The sequence below is a fragment of the Scyliorhinus canicula genome, chromosome 9 (assembly GCF_902713615.1).
Source record: "Scyliorhinus canicula chromosome 9, sScyCan1.1, whole genome shotgun sequence".
In the NCBI taxonomy this organism is placed as follows: Eukaryota; Metazoa; Chordata; class Chondrichthyes; order Carcharhiniformes; family Scyliorhinidae; genus Scyliorhinus; species Scyliorhinus canicula.
The window spans coordinates 183,055,229-183,083,098 of record NC_052154.1 but is presented as its reverse complement, the minus strand read 5'-3'; the positions used below and the strand labels follow the sequence as shown (position 1 = coordinate 183,083,098).

Genomic DNA, 27,870 nt, shown 5'->3' with positions numbered 1-27,870 from the left:
GGCGGATGTGGCAATGTTGCAGGAGACTCACTTGAGAGTAGTAGACCAGGTACGCCTGAGAAGGGGGTGGGTGGGACAGGTGTTCCACTCAGGCTTGGACGCAAAGAACCGGGGGGTGGCGATTTTGGTGGGAAAGAGGGTGTCGTTCGTGGCGGCGCAGGTGGTAGCAGATAAGGAGGGTAGGTACGTGATGGTGAAGGGTAGGCTGCAGGGAGAGAATGTGGTGCTGGTGAATGTGTATGCCCCGAATTGGGATGACGCGGGCTTTATGAGGCGCCTGTTGGGCCTCATTCCGGGTCTGGAGGCAGGGGGCCTGATCATGGGGGGGGACTTCAATACAGTGCTCGACCCTGGGCTGGACAGATCGAGTTCCAGGACGAATAGGAGGCCGGCAGCGGCAGAGGTGCTAAGGGGGTTCATGGAGCAGATGGGGGGGGGTAGACCCTTGGAGATTTGGCAGGCCAAGGGCGAGGGAGTATTCTTTTTTCTCCCACGTCCACAGGGTGTACTCCAGAATAGACTTTTTTGTACTGAGCAGGGGGCTGATTTCGAGAGTGCAGGACACGGAGTACTCGGCCATTGCGATTTCGGACCATGCACCACACTGGGTAGAGGTAGAACTGGGGGAAGCACGGGACCAGCGCCCGTTGTGGCGCCTGGATGTGGGGCTGCTGGCGGACGATGAGGTGTGCGGAAGGGTCCGGAAGGGCATTGAGAGATATCTGGGCACGAACGACACGGGCGAGGTGAAGGTGGGGGTAGTCTGGGAGGCCCTGAAAGCAGTGATCAGAGGAGAGCTGATCTCCATAAGGGCACACAGAGAAAGGAAGGAGAGGCAGGAGAGGGAGAGACTGGTGGGGGAACTTATAGAAGTGGACAGGAGATATGCGGAGACACCAGAGGAGGGGCTGTTGAGGGAGCGGCGCAGTTTACAGGCCCAGTTTGACCTACTGACCACTAGGAAGGCGGAGACGCAATGGAGAAGGGCACAGGGCGCGGTCTATGAGTACGGGGAAAAGGCGAGCAGGATGCTAGCACACCAGCTGCGCAAGCGAGATGCAGCCAGAGAGATTGGGGGAGTGAGAGAGAAGGGAGGGAACGTAGTGCAGAAGGGGCAAGAGGTGAACGGGGTCTTCAGGGATTTCTACAGGGAATTGTACCGGTCTGAGCCGCCCAGGAGGAGGGGGGGGAATGGAGAACTTCCTCGATAGATTGAGGTTCCCAAAGGTCCAGGAGGAACGGGTGGAGGGGCTGGGGGCGCCGATAGAGCTGCAGGAGCTAGTTAAAGGGATAGGCCAGATGCAGGCGGGGAAGGTGCCGGGGCCGGATGGGTTCCCGGTGGAATTTTATAAGAAGTATGTGGACTTGGTGGGTCCAGTGCTGGTGCGAGCCTTCAATGAGGCGCGAGAGGGGGGGGTTCTGCCCCCGACAATGTCACAGGCCCTGATCTCCTTGATCCTGAAGCGGGACAAAGACCCTGTACAGTGCGGGTCCTACAGGCCTATCTCCCTCTTGAATGTAGATGCCAAACTGTTGGCAAAGGTCCTGGCAACCAGAATAGAGGATTGTGTGCCAGGGGTAATCCATGAGGACCAGACGGGGTTCGTAAAGGGACGACAACTTAACACAAATGTCCGGAGACTGTTGAATGTGATTATGATGCCAGCAGTGGAGGGGGAGGCTGAGATAGTGGTAGCACTGGATGCGGAGAAGGCATTCGATAGGGTGGAGTGGGAATACCTGTGGGAGACGCTGGAACGGTTTGGGTTTGGGGAGGGATTTATCAAGTGGGTGAAGCTGCTGTATTCGGCCCCGATGGCGAGTGTGGTTACAAACGGGAGGAGGTCAGAGTATTTTGGGCTCCATCGAGGTACCAGGCAGGGATGCCCCCTATCCCCCTTACTATTTGCATTAGCGATCGAACCGTTGGCGATGGCACTGAGGGGTTCAGGGGGGTGGAGAGGACTGACAAGGGGAGGGGAGGAACATCGGGTATCACTCTATGCGGATGATTTGTTGTTATATGTGGCGGACCCGGAAGGGGGAATGCCGGAGGTAATGGAAATACTAGCGGAGTTTGGGGACTTTTCGGGATATAAATTAAATGTGGGTAAAAGTGAGGTCTTTGTGATACACCCGGGAGATCAGGGGGAGGGAATTGGGCGGCTCCCCTTTAAGAGAGCAGTAAAGAGCTTCAGGTACTTGGGGGTGCAGGTGGCAAGGAACTGGGGGACCCTCCACAAGCTGAACTTTTCAAGGCTGGTGGAGCAGATGGAGGAGGAGTTCAAGAGGTGGGACATGGTACCGCTGTCGCTAGCAGGGAGGGTGCAGTCAGTCAAAATGACGGTCCTCCCGAGGTTCTTGTTTCTGTTTCAGTGCTTGCCCATCTTTCTCCCCAGGGCCTTCTTCAAGAAGGTAACTAGCAGCATTATGGGCTATGTGTGGGCACATGGCACCCCTAGAGTGAGAAGGATTTTCTTGGAACGGAGTAGGGACAGGGGAGGATTAGCGCTACCCAATCTTTCCGGATACTACTGGGCGGCGAACGCATCGATGGTGCGCAAGTGGGTGATGGAGGGGGAGGGGGCAGCTTGGAAACGTATGGAGAGGGCGTCCTGCGGCAATACAAGCCTGGGGGCGCTAGTAACGGCACCATGGCCGCTCCCCCCCACAAGGTATACCACGAGTCCGGTAGTGGCGGCCACCCTGAAAATCTGGGGGCAGTGGAGGCGACACAGGGGGGAAGTGGGGGGTTTGATGGCGGCGCCACTGAGAGAGAACCATAGATTTGTCCCGGGGAACACTGGCGGGGGATTCCAGAGCTGGCACAGGGCGGGCATCAGGCAACTGAGGGACATGTTCATAGAGGGGAGGTTTGCGAGCCTGGGAGAGCTGGAGGAGAAATTTGAGCTCCCCCCGGGGAACACGTTTAGATACCTGCAGGTGAAGGCATTTGCCAGACGACAGGTGGAAGGATTTCCCTTGCTTCCCGATAGAGGGGTGAGTGATAGGGTGCTGTCAGGGGTCTGGGTCGGAGAAGGGAAGGTCTCGGACATCTACAAAATAATGCAGGAGGTGGAGGAGGTATCGATAGAGGAGCTGAAAGACAAGTGGGAAGCGGAGCTGGGAGAGCAGATAGAAGATGGGACATGGGCGGATGCCTTAGAGAGGGTCAATTCGTCGTCGTCGTGCGCAAGGTTGGGCCTCATCCAATTTAAGGTGCTGCACAGAGCCCATATGACGGGGACTAGGATGAGTCGGTTCTTCGGGGGTGAGGACAGGTGTGTTAGGTGTTCGGGAAGCCCTGCGAACCATGTACATATGTTCTGGATGTGCCCGGCACTGGAAGAGTTCTGGGAGGGGGTGGCGGGGACGGTATCGAGAGTGGTGGGAACCAGGGTCAAACCAGGGTGGGGGCTAGCGATTTTTGGGGTTGGGGTGGAGCCAGGAGTACAGGAGGCAGGGGAGGCCGGAATATTGGCCTTTGCGTCCTTGGTAGCTCGGAGAAGGATCTTGATTCAGTGGAGGGACACAAGGCCACCAAGTGTTAACACCTGGTTAAACGACATGGCAAGCTTCATCCAATTGGAAAGAATTAAATTCGCCCTGAGAGGGTCGGTACAGGGTTCTTCCGGCGGTGGCAGCCCTTCCTTGACTTTCTGGATCAGAGATAGGAACTGGAGGCCGAAACAGCAGCAACCCGGGGAGAAAGGGGGGGGGGGGGAAAGGGGGGGGGGGGAAAAGGAGGGGGGGGGGGGGGGATAGCAACGAAGGGAGCACGTCAGCGGGGGGTCGCGGGCAATGACTGCCCGAGGCCATCGGCAGAAAGGGAAAAACGGTTTGGTTGCTAGACTGGTAGCGCGGGGGGGGGGGGGGGGGGGGAGGGTGGGGGGGTGCGCGGGGGGGGGGGGGGGGGAGGATTTTCCAGGGGGGATTTGTTGTGTTATAATTTAAAATGTAGTAGGGGTAAATGTTTGTATCGAAAAATTTCAATAAAAATTATTTAAAAAAAAAAAAAAAAAATTACCTTGCTCTTACAATCCATGCCACAGCTGATAAAGGCAAGTGTCCCATATGTCTTCTTAGCTACCCTATTTGCTTGCCCTGCCAATCTGTGGACAAACACAGATCCCTCTTTTCCTCTGAGCTTCCTAGTATCTTGCCATTCATTGAATACTCCCGTCTTGTTAACTCCTTCCAATGTGCATCACCTCACACTTTCCATTTGTCACTAATCTGCCCATCTGACCAACTTGTCTACATCTTCCCAAAACCACCTTATTCACTATTAACCACCTTGCCAATCTTCCGGTCATCTTCAAACTTACTTATTCCATCCCTTCCCACCCCTGGAAACATTCTTGTCTATACAATTTATAGATCATAAACAATAAGGAAGTGAGCACTGATCCCTGTGGTACACCACTGGACTCCAGCTACACAAACAGCCTTCTACCACTAAGCCAGTTTTGGATCCAATTTTCCAAGTTACCTTGGATCCCATGTGCTTTTACCTGCATCAGTCTCCCGTATGGACCTTGTCAAAGGCTTTGCCAAAATCCATATAAACTACATCATCTACACCAGTGCTTCTCAAAGTGTGGTACGCGTACGGGTGCCGGTACGCGAGCCATCGTCTGCTGGTACTTGGGAGTGTTTCCAGAAAAGAAAGAGACAGTAATCCTGGATTGGCTTGTGTCGCTCACCGGTCCCTGGCACATTGGAAAAAAAAATTGCCGGTACACCACATCAAATAGTTTGAGATGCACTGATCTACACTACCCTCATCAACATAGGAAATTTGTTAGGCAAGACCTCCCTTTGTCAAAGCCATGCTGACTGCCCTTCAAACCTTGCCTCTCCAAGCGGAGATTAATTTTCTCCTTCAGAAAATTCTCCAATAGTTTCCCTTCATGTGAGACTCACTGGTCTGTAATTTCCTGGTTAACCACCCTTCTTGAAAAGTGGAACCACATTAGGGGTCCTCCAATCCTCTGACACCTTCCCTATGGCCAAAAAGGGAATACAAAATTTGGGTCCCAGCCCTGTAATTTCCTCCCTCATCTCCCACAGCAGCCTGGGATATAACTCACCCAGACCTAGGGATTTTCCCACTTCTACTCACACCTAATGTCAAACTGTTTTGGTGAGACTAATTGAAAATTTCACAATTGCAGCAGTTGGGCAAGGATAATGGGATAGTAATTTTCAGAACAAGCTTGGTAGTGGAATGAGGTTGTATCATTTGACCCAAATGGGAAAGACATTAATTTTAGATGTTTATGACTTTCCTTCCAACCCTTCCTCATTCACAAGACAAGAGCAACTCCAATTTGCATGCAACAGTTGATTAAAGTAGGAAGGAATCAAATATTCTACATTGCAGCTATAATACATATTATTCCAAACATTCAAATGCAGCAGGATTGGGCTCAAAACTGTAAATTTTATGATCAAGTTTAAATTGCTCAAATTTCCAGTTTGATACATACTATTGTAGAAACACCCTTTTCTGTTTCTGAATCAATCTTTCCACCTGATAAAGCCATCGAGTGTTTGGTGACACGTCGAAGGTAAGCCTCAAGTTCCGATTCATTCTTGTTCTCAATCAGCACCAGATGATCCATTATCTGTTGAGACAAGTTAAACATTTTAACTTCATAGAATCATAGAATCCCTACAGTGCAGAAAGTGGCCATTCGACACATCAGGTCTGCACTGGCCCTCCTAAAGAGCATCCCATATAGTCCCATTCCCCGCCCTATCCGCCTAACCTTTGGACACAAGGGTCAATCCACTGAGCCTGCACATCTTTGGACTGTGGGAGGAAACTGGAACGCCCAGAGGAAACCCACACAGACTCAGAACATGCAAACTCCGCAAAGTAACCCAAGGTCGGAATTGAACCCGGGTCCTGGCACTATGAGGCAGCAGTGCTAGCCACTGTACCATCCAATTGCCAGTTTTCAATTCTACTCAAGATACAAATGTTGTAGGGGCAGCATGTGGTGCAGTGGTTAGCACTGTGACTGCGGCGCCGAGGACCCGGTTTCGAATCACGGCCCTGGGTCACTGTCCATGTGGAGTTTGCACATTCTCCTCATGTCTGCGTGGGTTTCACCCCCACAAGCCAAAGATGTGCAGGATAGGTGGATTGGTCATGCTAAATTGCACCTTAATTGGAAAACAAAATAATTGGGTACTCAATTTTTTAAAAAAAGATACAAATGTTGCATAATCACTTCAATCTGTAATAATGAAATGTTCAAATTATTCCTCAACTTGTTTACTATAATTAACATTCCTTGAATCATGAGAATGCATTAATATTGCCTAACTCTGGATTCTCAACACTGTTCAGAGACTGTTAGCACCATAATTCTTTCAAAGGAGCGATTGAGAAGAGAACAAAAACTCCTCTTGATGCCAGAACTATTACAGCACTAGCGGTCAACTCGTTTACACAATAAGAAAGGGAATTCTTCACTTTTAGGCAGCCTTGTCCTGTTTGAATATTGGAGATAAATAACATGCACTTTGGGGAAGCAACTGTCCATTTCAACAGATCTTTCAGCTGTTAGTAATGCACTAACTGCTCAGATCAAATAGCAACTATGAAACTGCACAAAAGTATGACATAGAAAATCTCACTGATCTTTGGCACTGATCAGGGTGCACGATGAATGATAACTGCATTTAAAAGGCAAAGTCACAAGAATAGCAGAGCTTGCAATTGCATTATAAGCCACATTCCTACCTCCACCTCAACACAATGCAGACTGCTAGCTGCTTAGCAACACAAGCCAAATGTACCTCAGGAATTCCAAAAGCCCTTTGGATTGAAACAGAATCCAGTACCCTGCGCTGAAGCAATTATACTGCATGAAGCATCCAAACAATTAAATTAACCCTATCTAAAATGTAGCTCAAATTGGTGTCATTTCATATAGAATGGAAATCAGCGGTTTGATTTTCTGACAGCGTGTCAATTTAGTATCAAATTATGGAAAGCTTCTGCTAAAGACTGCATCTGAGTTACATTAACATTTTTGAACTGCTGCAGATCATGTGTCACAGGCACACCACACCCCCCAATACACATAGGGAGGGTGTTCAAGGATTTTTAACCCAGCAACAGTAAAGGAACAGCAATTATTGCCAAGTCTGGATGGTGAAGATCTTGGAGGGGAACTTCCAGGTGGTTTGTGTTACCTGCACAATACCCGCTTCTCTTGACCTTCAAGATCAGAATGGTCATGGGTTTGGAAGGTGCTCTCTCAGGAGGCTTAGTGAGCTTCTGCATAGAACATAGTGCAGAAGGAGGCATTCGGCTCACTAAAGCCCTCACTTCCACCCTATCCCCATAACCCAATAACCCCTCCTAACCTTTTTGGTCACTAAGGGCAATTTATCAAGCCAATCTACCTAACCTGCACGTCTTTGGGAGGAAACCGGAGCACCCGGAGGAAACCCACGCAGACACGGGGAGAACGTGCAGACTTCGCACAGTGACCCAGCGGGGAATCGAACCTGGGACCCTGGCGCTGAGAAGCCATAGCGCTATCCACTTGTGCTGCAGGGCATTTTGTAAATGGCACACACTGCTGCCAGTGTGTGGGTGGTGAAGGAAGTGAATATTGGTGAATGGGGTGCCAATCAAGTGGCTGCTTTGGCCTGGGTGGTGTCAAGCTTCTCGATGTGTTTTCGCACTGCACTCATCCAGGCAAGGGGAGGGGATTACACACTTGATTTGTGCCTTGTAGATGGTGGACAGGCTTTGGAGAATCAGATAGTGAGTTGTTCAATGCAGAATTCCTAACCTCTGACCTTCTCTCCAAGCCACAGTAGACATCGCGTCCAATTGCTTCCTTCTACACTGGAAAACACTGCAGCCACAACCAAAGTTATTATTTATAACTTCTAAGATCACAGTACACAGCCCAGGTTTATCCTGTTACCAGTTGCGCAGCCTTTGACACAGTTGACCACACCATCCTCCAATGTCTCACTGTCACTGCCCAGCTGGATAGGACTGTCTTTCTGGTTTTATCCTTAGCTAGTGAGTTGTACCCTGAGAATCACCTCCAATGGCTTCTCTTCCCACTGCGTTACCTCTGGAGTCTCCCAAGGATCTAATCCTTAGATCACCTCCCGTTTCTCATCTCCATGTTGCACTATATTCTGAAAATACATCAGGCTCAATATGTATACTGACAATACCAGCTCTACTTCACCAGTAGCACCTATCAACCCCTCCCCTACATTGATTTGAATATTTGTCTGACATCCAGTGTCGAGTGAACAAAACATTCCTTCAATCTAATGTAGGAAGACCAGCATCTTCAGTCCCTCTCCATGGCCAGTGTCTCAGGCTCAACTACACTGTTCACAAGCTTGGTGTGATCTCTGACCAAAATTCCTTGCAACCATTTGTTCACCAACACCAAGACCACCTGCTTGCACCTCTGCTCTGCTCTGCTGCTGCTGCAACTCTTGGACCTCTAGACTCATCTATTCCAATGTTCCCTCAAACTTGAGCTCATCCAAAGCTCTGCTTCCTGTACTAACACTGTTATCGGAAACAAAGGAAAACAGAGACGATTCACAGGTATGCTATTAAACAAAATATTTTACACCAAATCACATATGGAGATATTTCGGTAGATGATCAAAAGCAACAAAGAGCTGGGTTTGAAAGATAAACCTTAAAATAAGAAAGACTATCAGTGAGGTTCAAGAAGAGAATTCAGAGCTTATGGCTTGGGCAACAAAGAGCACTGCTACCAACTCTACAGTGATTAAAATCAGGGATGAAATTAAATGAAATGAAAATCGCTTATCGTCACAAGTAGGCTTCAAATGAAGTTACTGTGAACAGCCCCTAGTCGCCACATTCCGGCGCCTGTACGGCGAGGCTGGTAAGGGAATTGAACCGTGCTGCTGGCCTGCCTTGGTCTGCTTTCAAAACCACCGATTTAGCCCTGTGCTCAAGAGGCTAAATTTGGACAAAGATAGGTAAAGCCGTGTGGGAGACTACGGACATAGGGAGGGGTCAAGGCTGTGAAGGGATTTGAAAGCAAGGATGAGAATTCTGAAATTGTGGCATTGCTCAACTTGGAGCCAAAAGTAAGTCAGTGAACAGAGGAGCACTGGGTAAACAGGACTTGATCAGAATTAGGGCAGTGTTTTGGATGACCTCACATTTACAGATGGCAGAAAATGGCACGGTGTGCATTTGAATAATCTAGTGTGGAGCAATAAAGGCAAGGACAAGGGCTTCAGCTGACTGGAGGCAGCAGCAGGGACAGGCAATATTGTGGAAAAAGGATGCTTGGTCAGCGGCAGATTTCAGGGGCAAATTGACATCAAGGTTACAAAAGGTTTGGCTCAGCCTCATATACCAAGGATGCTACCTGTGACAGGGACCAAAGGACCAGAATTTCTGCCGTTGAAATATTTGCAGGAAATTTCTGCTCACCTGGTGCAGCATGCCAAACAGTGTGATAGTTTAGCGACAGTGGAAGGGTGCAACTTGCACCAATTCATGCTCACGTATCACCCCAATGCCCGCTGGTTGAACAAGCTTTCATCCTTGTTTTGTAATATTTTCATCACCTAGCTCCTCCCTTGTACTCCTCCAATTAAGGCATCTTGCACAGCACAAATTTTAATCACCCCATTGTTGGTGGCTGGGGCCCAGACAGCTGAAGGTGCAGATTTGTGAATTCCCTCCCTAAATTCTCTTCCTTCTGGATGCTCTTCAATGCCGCTCAGGTGGGAGAGATACGGGCGTGAACTGGTGCAAGTATTTACAGGCAGGGTCTGGGCACGTGGTAAGAAAACTCACAAAACCCATCAGGCTTGCTGGGGGACGGCTGCATGGGCCCCGGGGAGTAACGGGGAACAACTTGGTGCCCTGAGGGTGCCCCCCTTGGGACCCGGTGGCCGGGCTCAGTCTGCCACAGTATGTTATTTCAACCCACCCCTTTGGTGCAACGTACAGGCCCGTGGTTGTTCACACTGCTGACTGCATCTGTGAGAACCCACCCAGGCCACTTGTCTAGAAACCCTCAGACCCCAGCAGTATCACCAACGGGATGGGCGTGGCCTGCTCAATGGTACACCAGGTGTTGGCACTCTTCAGTGCACTCATCAGGAGTGCAGCTCCACAGCACAAGAAGCAGGGGAATAGCAGAGCTCACCCCAAACAATTGACAATTGCACCATGGCCGTTGGCACTCACCCTGGCACACTGCCCCGTTCAGGAGTAGAAGTCTGACCAGTGAAACTATCAGCTAGCCCACTGTTTTGCAAACTTTTTTCCCCTCAGGATCCAGCCAACCTTCGCGACCCACTTCACATTTGCTCATCTTTAATGAGAAAGTGGAGTCTGCTTGGTCCTCACTATCTCACTTTAAATCAGTTTCAAAGGAGGAGGTTAATGCGCACATCAGTTGCAGATATCCGCCAGCTCCTTTGTGCCCATCCTCATTTGTCTGAAAAAGATAAATCTAACCTTGCACAGGTCGGTCGTGAAGGGCAATAGCAGCAAAATGCATGCTTTACTCAGCACGGGATACTCCTGCGAGATGCCTCACCAGAATGCGGAGAGCCTCATGGGCTTTAGGCTTGGTACTATAGGTCAGCTATGGCAGCGTAGTCTTTTAATTTGGAGTCAGCTCGAAGTTAAGAACTGACGTGGGAGTCTCAACCTCAAAAGGAATTTTTCACCACCACTTCTCTTTCAAAACCTGAAACTTGTCTTCTCATTTGCCAATACGTCCCTGCCTATAACATGCATGAAAACCATTCATCTCCACAGTTCACTTGCCTTGCTTTCCAGCAGCTGGATGTCCACCACACCACTGATCCCATTCATCATGCCCCACCCCCGGCCAGGAAACCTGACCAGCTGTGTCACAACCCACATGTAGCACTCGGGTGCTACACCACACTACAGCGAAGGTCCTAGCAAATGCACACTTCCCTCACAAGACGCCAATAATGAAGGTGAATGGCAGCACACATTGCTCTTTCCACCACACAACCAGCTGCCATCCTGCTTGTGGGATAACACAGCCCACCCAGTGAAAAGACCCACAGTAGACCCCATTGAAGGAAACAAGACAGGGAGCCATAGAGCTGATCACTTACAAGGGCTGCGGCATCCACCGGTACCCCTGTCGATAAGGACAGATGGTGAGGATAGAGGTTCCCTACATTACAGGCCACATGTCACTCGCTGATGGGGGCAGGGCTGCAGTGGATTGGGGGGGGGGGGGGGGGGGGGGGGGGGGGGGTAGAGAGAGAAGAATGTGTTCTCCATATGCACAGAGACATGGCTTTCAGAGTACAGCCAGCTGTGCTCACTATCCCTCTGGCTGCTGCTGCCCTTGCGGATGCTCAGAGGCTACAGCACCAGGGCCAGCCAATGGAGGACCCTGCACAAGGTCATAGTGGCCCAGAAGAGCAGGGGCAGGCCGGGGAGGCTCAAATGCCGGCCGTCCAACAGGCAGCGGAGAAGGTGCAAAGCAGACACCATAGGGTACATGTATTCCGTTGGCGCCTGCCTTTGAGAGGCTGCCGGACCGCATGTACTGCCGCTGACTCTGGATCACCAGGGAGGCCGTGCACCACATGTGCTAGATGGTGGCGCACCTGGGGTGGCACAGTGGTTAGCGCTTCTGTCTCACAGCGCTAGGGACCCAGGGTCAATTCTGACCTTCGGCGACAGTCTGTGTGGAGTTTGCACTTTCTCCCCATGTCTGCGTGGGTTTCCTCTGGGTGCTCAGGTTTCCTCCCTTGATCCAAAGATGTGCAGGTTAAGTGAATTGGCCATGATAAATTGCCCTTTGGTGTCCAAATGTTAGGTGGGATCACAGAGATAGGTCAGGGTATTGGAACTAGCTAAGGTTCTCGATCTAAGCAGAGGCCGGTGCTCACTCGATAGGAATATGAATTCTACGTGATTCAGTTCAGGCAGGAATTTAGTTTCCCAAATGTATAATCCAGCCCAAGATTGCTGAAACCGGTTTCCTTATACATAGGTTTGCTTTCTTCTAAAAAAAAAGATACATCACATTCTGTGGTCAAGGGAAGGAGTTAGACTGAAAAACTGGCACACCTATGGCAAGTGAGATAAAAATTTTCAAAATAAAAGTCCACCTTGTGACTCTCAAACTTGAAGAGCACGATTATAATTTACTCTTTTTACCAGGTCTGGTGTCTCATACAACTTAAGTCTTTAAGTATCCAGATGGCCATAAAGGGAAGGGAAAAGCCTGAAGATCAGAGAACTACATGGAACCACACAACAGATTTTTATTTCTAAAAACTGAAAATCCCTCTTGATCTCCTTACCATTTTTGCTCATGGTATGTTGCACAACTAAAGAGACTGGCTTGGATGCAAGGAAACTGCTTGAAAACGTGTCCTCTAAAGTGAGAGATCAATGACTCCATTACTCATTAAATAATAAATATTAGAATGAGTCATCAAACCTTCGGCCCCAATAGCTTGCAAAGCGTATGAAGCAGTGTCTTCTGTGTCCTCGTGGGAAGATCGCACTTCATTTGTTTTAATCTCTCCCTTGGGAAAATCCGCATAAAGTTGTGTATGTCCAAAAGAATTCGGTCAACATTGATAATATTCACAATACTTGGGAGAAGGCGTATCATGCGCCACAAACACTGTAAAAATATAATGAACAGAACTTAACCACTTTGAATGTTTAGAATTTTAGAAGCAAAACAACAAGGAAAGTTCAAATTTATCTTTGAAGTGTTACCCGCCACATTACCTTCATTACTAGCTCTGAAAACTTTGGAGTGTTATTTGTTGTAGCCAGAAGACTATCCTGTAGAAGCACAATCAAGGAACTGCAATGTAGATAAAGAAAGGTGATGTATATAAAGAATGTATGTTAATGCATAAATCTACACAATATTGCACCTAGCAAAATAAATGATGTTATTAGATAAAGCAAAAAATTGAGATAAAGAAAGCAAAAGTGATATTAGATAAAGTAACATGCATCTGAATGCACCGCCATATTTTAACAGGTTCTTCTGCCTCCAATGAACATCTCATTAATCATCATTAAAGGTGCTTATTTCGTTGCCCCTATCATAGGAGTCAACCATGCTTCCAAAATAGGTGGAGTGCTTCTTTTCTCTCCAACCTTGGTTCACTTCAGGAGGAGGAAATATGCTGTCCTTACTCCGTCTGACCTACATGTGACTCCAAGCACAAGTAATGACCTTCTAGTTTTTCCATATGAAAATTATTACTTACTCCAACAAATAACAGCCTAATAAGCATTGCTCCTCAAACAATATACCAGAACTAGATGACCGTTGGAAAGGGAGCTCTGCAAAGAAATATAATTTCCAAAATGAGACCACCTTGCAGCCATGGCAAATCGTTATTTCTTCAGATGCAAAGTTAAGTCCATGAATTTAAAATACAGGTTCAGGTATAGAAAAGTGGAGCATCCATTTAAGGTTAAACACATAAGAGTGATTTAAAACAGAGATGACATTTTATTTGAAAGTGCATTGAGGACTGTGGAATATCCAGTTATGTTTGAAGTCAACATCACATAATAGTGTTGACCTGTAAATGACCTAATTTCTCTGCCCTCTCCACAAGAAAGCATTTGGTATTCATCCAGCATCTTCCCTTCAAGATGTGGCCAGGGTCATTCGAAGTGGCTTGAATTATTATGAATTAATAAAAATTCTCCAAGATCCCCACTAATATCCAAATACTTAAAACTTCAATACTTCATAGATGCTGCCTGACCTGTTGTTCATTGTTTTTAATTTCAGATTTCCAGCTTTTGTGCTTAGAAGTTCAAATAGCATATTTTGTACCATAATGGGATGCTTTTAAAATGGAGATGGCATGTCACTGAAATAATAATTCCTAAAGCAAGGTCCAAAAGAGACAAGCTTCAAGAAACGGACAAGTGCCCATCATCTAATATAGCTTTATAATCAACTCCGTTTTTCCCTTTTACCTCAATATGTTGGTTGGGTCTGATTTTTCCAAGACTTTAACCATCAGTAGATTGACTGATCGTATAAGCTGCGGACCTTCATCCAAGTCATCCAAACGTGAATCCAGCATCAATAATATTAATCCATGCATCAAATCTTTCAAAACTCCCATAGAAGCCTCCTTAGCCAATGTTTCCACTTGGAATAACTGAATAAAGACAAAAAGTCATTTCTTAGAAGATCAAGAGAAAGGAAGTGATTATCGTAAAAGCAATTTGCTCCTTTGATATACCGGAGGTCAGCAAGGTGAACAGTTTGTTATTTTAAATACCTTCTATGCAGAGGAGTCTGTAATTAAGTAGTAAATGTTTTCAAAATCTCAACTGTCTTGCTCACCCAATAAAAAGAATGGAAGACAAATCTGAAAACACTTGACACACTTCTGGGTCACAATACAGAAAGGATTCTTGTAATTTCTCAGACCAGGCCCAAACCAACTAACCAAGCTGTTACATATTGTACTCCATTCCCAACAAGAAATCAACTAAACTCATTGGATGAGTTTGAAAACCCAAATACACTACATTCACTCATTCCCCCTTGCTCTTTGAATTACAACTTCAATTAACAGATCTGCTAAACAATTTTACTTCAAATGAATCTAGGCTGCATAATAATATTATTGGTTTGCAGAACATAGCCTATTAGCATGTCTCTAGGATTTAGCATATTCTTTGATATCAGACTAAGTGGTTTATAGCTCTATTTTCTCTCTTCCTCCTTTCCGGAATACCAAGATTACATCTCTAAACTTCCATGGCGACTGTTCGAGAATAGAGGGAATTCTGAAAGGTCAAAATGTTGTGCATTAATTATCTCTGAAGCTCTCTCTTAAACCAGAGGATGCAGGCAATTAGGTCCAGGGGACTCTGACTTTTAGTCCAATTGATTTCTTAGTACAGTCTATTTACAGATAATTAGTCTAAATTCTCACATACATGAAAAGCAGTCCCATGATTAGTTGCAAGGCTGAGAAGCCTTGGTCCAAATAGTTATGGGGAGGGATAGTGGCCAAAGTACAGTAATAACCCTCTCGATGGAGACACTGTTTCTTTGAGGATCAAAAGCTGACGGGATCCTGATAATCATGGAATCGTATAACGCTTACAATGCAGGAAACTATTTGGCCCATCGATTCTGCACCGACCCTTCGAAAGGCTCTAACTAATCCCCTGTATCCCACCCAACTGTTGGGACACTAAGGGGCAATTTAGCATGGCCAATCCACCCCACCTGCACATCTTTGTGCAGTGGGAGGAAACCGGAGCACCCGGAGGACACCCATGTAGCCGAGAACGTACCAACTGCACACAGTCACCAGAGACCGGGATTGAACCTGGGTCCCTGGCGCTATGAGACAGCAGTGCTAATGACTGCCACCGTGCTGCCCCATCAGACCAGATTTGTGCCTTTTTTATTTTAAAACGAGGTCCGAGATTCTCTGTTGAGAGTCTGCCCCACCACCGCGGAAGCCGTTCACTGGCAGCAGGATTCTCTTCTCCCAATGCTGGTCAACGGGATTTCCTATTGAAACCACCCCAGGCCGCAGGGAAACTGGTGGGTCGGGGTGCACACTGCTGGCTGGACCAGAGAATCCCACACCAGCGAACAGCCAGAGAATCCCGCCCACAATATTCCTTCTTGAGGGTGCCCTGCTCAAGAGGATATGTAGATACACCAAGGTGGGTATCTGCCACTCATTATTGGCTTCAGTTTCAGTTAGCCTCCTATGAAATATACATTCTCTCATTTATTTTTAGGGATACTTGCAATTTAGTCCAGGAAGTTTAATAGAGTATATTGAGGGGCGAATTGTTATCAGCATGGGAAATTTGTACGCCTATTTTCTCTCCAGCTGAAAGCACTTAACGGTTTGGACAATGACATGCATGTTACATAAGGGAAACAATGATCATAGAATCCCTACAGTGTAAAAGGAAGCCATTTGGCCCATCAAGTCTACACCGACACTCAAAGAGCACCCCAAGTAGGCCCGCCCTATCCCTGTAGCCCCACCTAACCTTTGGAAACTACAGGCAATTCAGCATGACCAATCCATTTAAACCGCACATCTTTGGACTGTGGGAGGAAACCAGAGCACCAGGAGGAAACCCACACAGACACGGAGAATATACAAACCCCACGCAGATAGTCATCCAAGGCCAGAATTGAACCCGGGTCCCTGACGATGTGAGGCAGCAGTGCTAATCACTGTGCCACCCTGATAAAAGCAAACTAACTAAAAATGGAGACCAGTTTTTCCTTTTAGTTGCCATTATCAAGCTATGTTTGACAACCACTGGACGTGGGACATTTGCCTGTCGACAACAGGGCATCAATTCAATCACCAAACTCACCGACAAGGAAACTGGCAATTTTCTCAATGAATAGTTGCATCGCAGGAGACCGATTCAATCTAGATGGGTTACGTGAAAATTACATCTGTCGGTTAACATTTCCAGCTCCAAGCCGGTCATCTCAATGCTTTCCTCCGTCCCAGTGCAGGAAGACTATTAGACACTACAAGTATTAATTTGAGTCCTCATTCAGCAAGCAGCAGGCAGTAAAGAGTTCCTCACTGACAGCATGTGGAACTGAAAAATGTTTGAATGTTTCTTTTGAGTTCACTTTTTTGATCCAATTCTTTTCCAAAGGCTGCCTGAAAGGAACTTTGAATAACATTCAGCACACTGCACTTCACAGATGCACTCCCCGCACACCTCCAGTTTCTTTTGGCAAGTCAAATATGCTAGTTACTCGTGGTCACCTTCCTTTCATTTTAAGTCTTAAACTCATTAGCATCACAATTGGCATTCCGACAACATGAAAATAAACATTTTTCAAATATTAACAATCTTATTGGGCATTTCCAGTTCATTTCATTTTTGGTTTCTCACACTGCTGTCTAAATTATTATGGTAAGAAGTCTTACAACACCAGGTTAAAGTCCAACAGGTTTGTTTCAAACACGAGCTTTCGGAGCACGGCTCCTTCTTCAGGTGAATGGAAAGGCTTGTTCCAGAAATGTTTATATAGACACAGTCAGAGATGCCCCGGAATCTCTGGGGCCAGGTTAATTACTTTAACCTGGTGTTGTAAGACTTCTTACTGTGCTCACCCCAGTCCAACGCCGGCATCTCCACATCATAAATTATTATGCTACAAGTGTAAAATACTTCAATTTTCCTTCAGGTCCCAAGTCTAATTTCTGATTAAGTCAGCTTAATACGAAACATGTATTTTCTTTTTCTTCCACTATTCTTACACATTGACAAACTGCAACTTGTTAATGGCTCAAGAGTCCAGAGGTCTATCTCTTACACAAATTTATGTTTCACCTAAATGTCCTACTTGTGGAGAAATATTTCGATATCGCATTTGTGAGTCAGATGGCCCCTGTGCACATTGTTTAGTCCTCAGGGTTCAGAAAGGAGCAGCTATGACACCACAACTACTCCTTCAATAGTGCAACTCATCACTCTCACATGCTTAAGGAAAAACTCCAGCAAACTAATATTTTCCCTCAATTAAGTAGATTCCAAACAAACATTAGTCTCCAAAGCGTTAAAGCTTTAAAATATAGGTCCATACACGCAATTGAATATTCATTTATGTTGGATTGTAAGAATTAAGGTTTATAAATGCAATAATGCCCACTATATTGCTGACTTTTTAATGTTTTTAAAACTTGTCTAATTCTTTGTACCTAGTTTTTGCTGTTTGCATAATGCGTTGTAAAACAAGCATCTATTTTGTCAGTCAAAATTTTGGGCAGCATAAACCTCATGAAAAGTCATAATATTGACAGCATATGAACTCATACACAATACATTATTTCAAAATGACATTAGAAACTATACCGTAATCATATTCCCGATGATGCAGCTATAAAGTTTCAGGATTTCCGCCTTGTTAAGTTTTTCATCAGCCATGTGCGTGTTATAAATTAATCGAAGTTGCATGAAGGTTGCAATAAGAAATTGGTCAATGTGACCCGACATGGTATCAGCTTTATCCTCCTGCCGCAAAACTTCATCAATCTGAAAGCCAAGGAAGATTACTTAGTTTGCTCCAAGCTCATCTAAGAGTCCAAATACAATATAGGCAACGGATCCTCATTTTACCAGTACCAGAGGCGACTATTCAGCCAGTCTTGCCTGTGCCAATTCTTTATAAGCGGAATCCAATTAGCCCCATTGCCAGCTTTCTCCCACCACCATAACCTTTCAGCTTAGTCCTCAAGTAAATGCCCAACTATCCTTTGCAGAATCTGATTCCACCATAATTTCAGCTACAGCAATCCCAATTTTAACAACTGAGACAAGAAACTTTCCCTCCAGTATTTTTTGCCACACCCATGACATCTGGTTACCAGCTCACTTGCTAGAGGAACTCATTCCTCCCTAATCGTTTCATCAAAACCTGTTATTGTGAATATATCCGCGTCTCATCCTAATCTTCTCAGCTCTATGAACAATTCCAGCTTCGTCAATATCTCCACATAACTTGAATTCAGTCATCCAATTCATTCATGGGATGCAAGCATCACCACTGATGGTGAAAAACACGAATTACCCAAGGTACGGTTGTGAGCAGCTTTCTCGAACCACTGCAATTCATACAGTGTAGGTGCACCCACAGCTATGTGGGTGCACCTACAGGGAGGGAGTTCCAGTATATATTTGACCCAGCAGCAAAAGAGCTGCGTGCTATACTTCCTGGTCAGGGTGATATATGTCCTGGAGGAAAACCTATAGTGTAAGTGCTCCTATCTCGCCTCTGCCCTTTTTCTGCTGGCAGGAAGAGGCCATGATTTTCAAAGTGCTTTTAAAGCAGCTTGGTAAATTGTTGCAGTGCATACTGTCAATAGTACATGCTGTTATCAAGCAGGCTGCTTTGTCCTGGATGGTGTTAAGCCTCTTAAATACTTTTGGAGCTGCATGTATCCAGGCAAGTGAAGAGCATTCCATCACACTCCCGGCTTGTGCCATGTCCAATATTACAGTGGAACAGGTAACCGTCAGGTTTCCAACTGATGACAAGAGTCCAGAATTTTGACAGTTAATTATTTGACTTTGGGTGACATGTGGGACAGTGGATAGCACTGTGACTGCGGCGCTGAGGACCCGGGTTCGAATCCTGGCCCTGGGTCAGTGGCTGTGTGGAGTTTGCACATTCTCTCCATGTCTGCGTGGGTATCACCATCATGAACCAAAGATGTGCAGGTTAGGTGGATTGGCCACGCTAAAAAATTGCCCCTGAATTGGAAAAATAATAATTGGGTCCTCTAAATTTTAATAAATAAATAATAAATAAAAAAAATTTATTTGACTTTGTTGAAAAGTATCTTAACCAAAGAGTTTAGATTTTAGACTTCAATGTTTTGTCCCAAATAACTTTGTACATTTAAAGGCAGTCATCCATGATTAGCTAACTATTCCCAGCTTTTCAGCCCAAATAGGAAATTAGGACGTTAATATGTTGCCCAAAAGCACATTTATTAATGAAAATAAAGTAAACGAGTGTTACATAGCCACCCCCACAGAAAACACTGTTTCTTACCTGGGCAAGAGCCTGGATGCTGGTGTTAATATCACCACTTGCCACCTGCGATACAACAAAATTGATAGTAGAATCAGTGCTGCCATGTATCTCATCAAAGTGTGGAGAAACTGAACGATTTCTGAAAACATTTAAGGAAATTAAAAAAGCTTAAAACTTGATATCAAAACACAGTCATGTCGCACATGAACCTCAAAATAAAATTGCAGTTACCAACATGCTTTACATTCAGCCTGCTACTTGTGGCTGCCACCTGCACTAATCATTTGTTCCCTGTGGGTTTATGTAGAAGATGCTTTAAATTTAATGCTGATAGTTATGCCAATGGAACCAAAAAGGCAAAAAGGCCTCTTGAAGAGGTTTTCATATTTTAGCATTAATTTCCTAACAATTTTCAGGGCTGTTCAATGAAACTTGTAAAACAGCAGCGTGACGAAACCACAAAAAGTCAATCAATGGCACTACCAAATTATACCGCATCTGTTGGAGGACCCGGGTGTTCAGGAGGAGGGAGGGGCAGATGTTCTGGCCTTTTCCTCCTTGGTAGCCCGGCGACGGATTCTACTGGCTTGGAGGGAGTCTAGACCTTCCACGTAAAGGCCTGGTTAACCGACATGGCGAGCTTTCTCGGCCTGGAAAAGGTCAAGTTTGCCTCGAGAGGGTCGGTGTCAGGGTTCGCCCAGAGGTGGCAACTGTTTATGATCTTCTTCGCGGGGAATCAATTGTCCGTGGTTGTTTGTTATGCCAAAAATACCTCATTAAAAATTGTTTCAAAAAAATTATACAGCATCGCCAACAGCTATGTGCTGGCTGTTCTACAACTTACTTTTAATTAAATTACTTATAAAATGGACAGGTATAGAGGAGTTTACTGCCACTGACTTGGTAAAGTGCCCCATGTTGGTAATGATACTGAGCATGCAAGTCAAGTCATCAATGGTTAACAGACTCAGCAGCATACAAGAATTGATTTAGCAGACCAAGATGGAACAACCACATTACTAGAGCAGTATATAACTACAGCTGTGAAAATTGGAAAGAATTTAGTTGTTAAGATCCTTGCGCTTCAATTCATACTTTATCCATACAGAGCAGGATTATAATTTAATATATATTGGGAAATCACATGCAAAGTACACACAAAGTGGCACTGTTTCCATTTCAATTTCCGGTCAAGGGAAATAAACGGTTAAATTCTGCACAAACTCTGGTTTTCACCACACATTTTAATGCATCATATTCATCCCATCCTCCTGGGAAAGATGAAAAGATGCATCAGTTAGTGAATTAGCTTTATTTTGAGACAGGGAAAACAATTTGCAGTCAGATAATTTTGCTATGTGCCAAATATTAATGGACTTAATAACATTCAGTCACAAGCACACTATGCCAAAATAATGACATGCAAGTGCTCAAAAGTCAATCACAGCCATAGATGAAAACAGTTCAGACATGCTCTACATTATAACACAACTAGGAGTTAATCTGTGAATGAAAGACTTTAATGTTCCAATTTTTCCCGTTTCCCAGTTTTTCCCATTTCCCTATCTACCGTTTTGATAATTTGACCGTGGCAAAATAGCTGCTTGCCAACTTGGGTGTAAACCTCTAGACAGTGCAGTTAAATAGTAATTGAACAGCAAAACAGTAAAACTGTAACATTACCTACATGTTAGAAAATAAACAAAATGAAGTAGAATAAAGGGATATAACGTACAAGAGTATAGGCACCAACAAAACGTGAAACATTGCTTTTCCTTTCAAAGGAGCTTTTAATTCCTTTCAATACATCAGTGACTTACTTTGGTTCTGGAATGGAAACTGGCTCATATAGCTCATCAAGTTTGTGCTGCACCAGATCGGGCAATTCACATCCGCCAGTATTATTGTCATTTTCAATTTCATCGAGATCCAACTGGAATTCTCTTGGAATCATGGTAGTAGATTCAGATGTGGAATGAGAATTATTGGAGCGTGCTTGACTGCAAAAATAATTTAAAAAGAGTGATAAGAATCATTCAATATTTTTCTTGACAATGGGAAACACGTCCAAACCTCGAAATTCTACATATCTCAAGCTTTGAAATCGATTTGGAATATAGATCATTTATTTTATTACATTTCTTCTATTCTATTTCTCCTGCCCCCATCTCCCACTCAAATGTTCGCACTGAGTGATGGTTCAACAAGCTCAGATTCTTTACTGATCCCTTGACCCAAGAGGTAGTTTTTAGCGATTTCCTTCAGCAAGTGTATGTGGACAGAAATCATCAGCAAAATCATCTGCCAATTTTTCTACTCCCTTTGCTTGGGACATGGAAGCAAATTTTAGCACTCAAACAGCCTGGCTGAGACCAACAAGCAAACCTGGGAACTTCTGGTTGATACAACTTGGTTATACACTCCCTCTAATCATCACCATGATATTGACTAAATGCTAGCCATTTTAAATATTAAGGAATCCAATAAGTGCATTTCATGGACTGCCTTGTGTTTAAAGATGTTTTTGAAGCAAATGTTAAATCTGTCAAAGCGATTTTAAATACTGTGCAACTACAGCTGAACGGAATTACACCAAATTCTTCAGCATTTAGTGTTTATGTGCACCAACATATCAAAACAAATATAGCTGAAAGTTTCTGGGAAATACAAGCTACTTTCTTTCCTTTGCAACCTACAAAATTTAGAAAGTGTCATAATTGTAAATTAAAGTTAGTATGCTTGTTTAATAGCAGTGCACAGTCAACCTACAACCAAGAACAAGTTTTACTTACATTCGATAGGTTCGATACATTATTCTTTCCAAGGAAATGCCGTGAAAGAAGTCAGAAGACAGATTTAGACAACAAGCACAATTATAAAAGCAACAGACAAGCACAAAAACAAATATGTTAAGCAAAGGAAACAGTATCCTACTCTTAACACATTGGTTCGCAGTATCTGCTTCATTGCAGTTAATAAACCAGTCCTGCCTCTTAGAAGAGTTCAACATTTTTACTTTTCCTCGTGAATAAATTCCTCAGAACATTAAGTGCAAAGCTTACAAAAGTAATCCTAAACTGAAAGGTTTCCCATAGAATCCAGAGGAAAGCTACTTTAACAGAGAGAAGCAGAAAGAAATAAAGCACTTGGCATTAACTAGATCTTCGGTGAGTGACTACTTGGCAATAAACCACTAGACAAGCTTGACTGAACAGAAAACAGACAGAATTCTTAAAAGAATTGATCAAAGTTGTCCATGCCTCTAATATTGATCGAGGTACAGGTACAGCATCTCTAAACTAGCAACTTCAGGACTGAGTCCAGGCCAGATTTTGAATCCTGCTGGTTTTCGGGTTGGGGGGTTTGCATCAGGCATATAGAGTATTCAGAGTATGCTTTTCAAGTAAGGATTTCATAGGGCAGTTTTGAAAGAAACCGAGAATGCTGTTTAAGATGTTCCAGGGCCTGGATTCGAGGTGGGTTAGAGCCCAGTAGGAGTTCCTTGCTAGGTGTGGGGTCCAGAAGCCGTCAGATTAGTTACGTGGAAAGATATGGGGTTAAATGGTCTGGTTAAAAGGTCATGGGTCTTTGCCCCATTTGAAGAGTTTGAGCGCACGGTAGGCTTCTTGCAGGAGACATAATTGGAGGGTTAATGATCAGACTAAGTTGAGGAAGGGATGGGTGGGACAGATGTTTCACTCTAATTTTATTTTGAGATTGAGAGGGGTGGCAATCTTGATTAACAGGAGGATGGCCTCCACAACAGCCAATATTTTGACGGACCCTGGGGGATGGTACGTTATGGTGAGTGGGGTGTTGCTGGGTGCGCCAGTGATTTAGTAAACATATGCACCAAATTAGGACAACATTGACTTTAACAAGAAGCTGTAGGCAGCCATCCCCAAACTTCACATCAGTTGATTATGGGGGATTTCAGTTAGGTATTAGGTAAGAGGATGGACTGGTCATGTCCCAGGGTCTCTGGGGACGTCTGGGACAGCGAGGGAGTTAGCAGTGTTCGTGGAATAGATTAGGGCGGAGATCCGAGGAAGTTTATTCATCTAAGGGAGAGGGAGATTTCCTTCTTTTCACATGCACACTGGGTCTACTGCCAAATAGACTTCTTTGCAGTGGTAAAAGCATTACTCTCAGGGGTGGTGGGGGCTGGGTACTTGGTGAATGCAACATTTGACCATGCTCCACATTATAAGGATGTGCGATTGGAGATGGGCTGATCCCAGCGCTGCGGTGGAGGTTAGATGTGTTGCTTCTTGCAAATAAGGGTTTTTGTGAAAGGGTAGTTTTGGCCATTTGCAACTAGATAGGTTTTAATCAGAGTGAGCTGGTTCTGCCTCCCATGTCTGGAAAGTGTTTAAGGTGGTAGTCAGAGGAGAGGTAAACTCATACTCATATCATACTCATATAAGGCTGGCAGGGCAGAACGGCAGAGGTTGGTTAGCTCAAATTTGGATGTGGATCAACAGTACTCCACGGCACCCAAGGCGGAGTTGTTAGCGGAGAGAAAGAAGCTGCAAATGCAGTTTGAGCTTCAATTGACAGGGAAGGCAGCGAACCAACTTCTCCACTCGCGAGGGGCATTTTATGACCACGGGAATAAGGTCAGTCGTTTATTGGTTCAACAGCTCAGGCGGTAGGCCGAAGGATTAAGAGGAGGGCGGTCGCTGGAGGGAGACTTGGGGACGGATCAGTTTTTGGATGGGTTGAACTTTCCGGTGAGAGGGTGAAGAGGCAGGGGGTGGAGGAGGTTATTCTTGTATCGGGTCCATGCAATAGGGAGAGACACCGCACCAGACAATTTTCCAGTGGAATTCTACAAACACTTCACAGACTTGTTGAATCACACTTACTGGGGATGTTCAATGATTCTATGCCGGGGGGGCGCGGGGGGTGGTGGGGTCAGTGTCACCGGCCACATTGACGCAGATGTCGATCCCCCGATCCCAAGAAAGGGCAAGGATCCCGTAAGAGTGTGGATCTTACAGGCCTCTTTCACTGTTGAATACGGATGCAAAGGGATTGGGGGCAATTCTCCGATCGCGGGACTAAGTGCCCGCGCTGCCGTGAGCGCCGTCATGTTTCACAACAGCGCGAACAGGCCCCCGCCGCGACCGATTCAGTGCCAGAAAAGGGGCCAGCAGCAGCACCGCGCGAAACGCGGTGGACGTTGCGCAGGACCAGTGGCGTCATCGCGCGACGCCAGGATGGCGCCGCTCTGCCTATAAGGAAGTGCGCGGATCGGCGCACACACACCGGGGTCTGACATGGATGAGTCCCGTCGCGCTGCTACCCGCTTCCAGGACAGCGACCAGGAGGCACTTTTGGAGGGTATGGAGGAGCGCCGGGCCATCCTCTTCCCCGGATGTGGACACCGGCAGCCATGCAGCACCATGAGGTGTGGATGGCGAGAGGTTGGGACGGCAGTTAGCGCTGTGGGACATATCTCCCGCACGGGAGACCAGTGCAGGAAGAAACTGCACAACCTCACGAGGGCAGCGAGGGTAAGTACCTTGACACCCCGCCCCCCCCAAACCGGGGCGGGGGGGTGCTGGGGCACCCGGGACACTTGTGGAACCCCCACCCCACCCAGCGGGCAGGTGCCATGGCGTGGGTCCTAGTGTCCCCACCATATGATAATGTTGCGTTCATGTGTGCATCTTGCCAATATCCACCTAACCCTGAGGTTCGCTCCTTCCTCCCCCCAGGGCAAGACAGCTCACAATCAGAGAGAGCGTGCAAGAACTGGAGGGGATCATCACCTGAGCTGCACCCCTTTACTGTCTATGAGCAAAGGGCACTGGGCCTTGCTGGGGGAGCCACCAGCCGGGAGGAAGTGCCGTGCCAGGTCGGAGGCGAAGCTCCAAGTGAGAATCCACTGCATGCATGCAGTCCTTCAGCCCATCAGTACCCCCACCGCCTGACACTGCACCACCCCCACTGTCCACACCCTCACATCCCACCGCCTGACACTGCACCACCCCCACTGTCCACACCCTCACATCCCACCGCCTGACACTGCACCACCCCCACTGTCCACACCCTCACATCCCACTGCCTGACACTGCACCACCCCCACTGGCCACACCCTCACATCCCACCGCCTGACACTGCACCACCCCCACTGGCCACACCCTCACATCCCACCGCCTGACACTGCACCACCCCCACTGTCCACACCCTCACATCCCACCGCCTGACACTTCACCACCCCCACTGTCCACACCCTCACATCCCACCGCCTGACACTGCACCACCCCCACTGTCCACACGCTCACATCCCACTGCCTGACACTGCACCACCCCCACTGGCCACACCCTCACATCCCACCGCTTGACACTGCACCACCCCCACTGTCCACACCCTCACATCCCACCGCCTGACTGCACCACCCCCACTGTCCGCACCCTCACATCCCACCGCCTGACACTGCACCACCCCCAAAGCCCACACCCTCCACCCCCTCATATACGACCCCACATGTGTAACGGAACGTGCCTTACTGTGTTCGCCAGGGCCACACGAGCACTGCCGTGGAACTGCTCGGTCACCCCGCCGCCGTCCAGCTCCAACCTCTTCTGGCCACAGGGGACAGAGGGGAAGGATCACGGGCAGGAGGGCCATCCTCTGAGGCCGGCCATTGAGGCGTGACGCACAGAGGACAGTCAGAGACGTCAGGATGGACAGTAATGACATATGACAGTGAGACAGACGAGGAGGGAACAGCGAGCCAGGACAATGACGCACAAAAGACATTGCGACATTCGAGGCACAGGGGCACGGCTTCTGGCATGGGCAGTGGTCTCAATGCACCGGGCCACGGTTCCAGTCAGGAGACCCCAGAGCTGGGGACAGACGAGGACCTGGCGGCCGTGGCATTGCTGTCACCCACTACCTCAGCCATCGCAGATGCCCAAACGAGGTGAGTGTAAGTACGTGACGAGGCTTCTGGTTCACAGACTGGTTGGTGCGCACCACACAGCCGAACCGGTACAGCAGGTGGAGGTAGGAGCAGGTGGAGGTAGGAGCAGCCGAAGGGCTGGATGATCGGAGGGCAGGCCAGGCCCAGCACCCAGCTGCTGCCGGATTGCTGGGCATTCCAGGCGCACCCACAGACCAGATGCATTTGCAACCCCAGGGACCAGGCGACGGGGATGACGGCTGTCTTCCGCAACTGCAGATGCAGCTGGAGGAGTCTATCCGTATCCACAAGCAGGGAGTGGTGCCGGTCATGGCTGCAACCCAAGCCAACACCACACGGGTGGCGTCCGCGAAGGAGGCAATGGTGGAAACGGTTTTGGATATGGGTCAGGTTCTTCGGCGTGGGGTTTAGTGTGCACGCGTCACCCGTGGCCCATGACAGGACTGCCCACTCACAGGCAGACATGCTCCAGAGCCACATGGACATTGCCGCCGCGCTCCGGGGTCTGGTCCAGTTTCAGCAGGCCATGGCCCTGTCCCAGCAGGCCATCGCTGAGAGCATCGGCGGCCTTGGCCATGTGATGGATGGCGTCACACAGACCCAGCGGGAGGTAGTGCTGTCGCTGACAGGGATGTCGCACTCCCTCAGCTCCATCGCCGGGAACGTTCAGAGCCTGGTCGATTCCACAGCGGGCCTCCAGGACTGGCAGCGCCAGGTGTTGGTGGTGCAATGGGTCTTGCCTCCACGCACACCACCGTCCCTTAGAGAGGCCCGGAGGCCAACGGAGGTGGTTTCGGTGCCTGTCCTGGTTACCACAGCAAGGGCGGGACCAGAACACACTCACTCCCTCCGTCCTGTCCCTTGTGCATCTGGTGGGCAGCGGGTGGCATCACGCCATCCAGCACGCCTGCCGAGATGCCTCGGTGCTCTGATGTCCGCTGCCCCACATGGATATGCGATGGAGTGTCCGTGACGCACAGAGGGGACACCGAGGTGGTGGTGTTCAGATATGGCCATGAGTCAGACATTCGGCAGCAATTTGTAGCTCACAGCTTATCGCAGAGCTGGTTGTCATCATCCAACATGGCACTGTTCATTCCCACTTACGGAGGATAAAGTGTACCGACAGTAACGAGGTGCCACAGGTGTAGTGCTGCTGGAGAGCAGTGCCGTGTGGGGTAGAGTTGTGTGATGGTGCGGGAGGTGGGTGAGGGGGGTGCCAGTGCGTGTGGTCAATGGCGCGAGTGTTTTGAACAACGATGCCCTCCCCCTCATGCGCGAATCGTGCGGCAATCAACACATCGCGTGCTCACTGTTCCAAACAGTGC

At 47.3% G+C, this 27,870-nt stretch overlaps 1 protein-coding gene and 1 non-coding gene across 4 annotated transcripts in view; both read right to left on the bottom strand.

Annotated features, from left to right (window-relative positions):
- ckap5 (cytoskeleton associated protein 5) overlaps positions 1-27,870 on the bottom strand; it is a 108,551-nt gene that overhangs the window by 15,210 nt on the left and 65,471 nt on the right. For 2 of the 3 annotated variants that reach the window (XM_038808290.1, XM_038808289.1), the window contains exons 26-33: positions 22,397-22,420; positions 21,425-21,604; positions 19,623-19,743; positions 17,921-18,100; positions 14,021-14,208; positions 12,800-12,878; positions 12,501-12,689; positions 5,493-5,630 (exon numbers count right to left, since the gene is read on the bottom strand). In XM_038808290.1, coding sequence (XP_038664218.1) covers positions 5,493-5,630; positions 12,501-12,689; positions 12,800-12,878; positions 14,021-14,208; positions 17,921-18,100; positions 19,623-19,743; positions 21,425-21,604; positions 22,397-22,420 — 1,099 coding nt within the window. The remainder of the gene's footprint in view (positions 1-5,492; positions 5,631-12,500; positions 12,690-12,799; positions 12,879-14,020; positions 14,209-17,920; positions 18,101-19,622; positions 19,744-21,424; positions 21,605-22,396; positions 22,421-27,870) is intronic. The other variant, XM_038808291.1, reaches the window with a different exon arrangement.
- LOC119972026 lies at positions 17,440-17,546 on the bottom strand. The gene has a single exon (XR_005461965.1). It is a non-coding gene; the product is annotated as a small nucleolar RNA SNORD67 (small nucleolar RNA).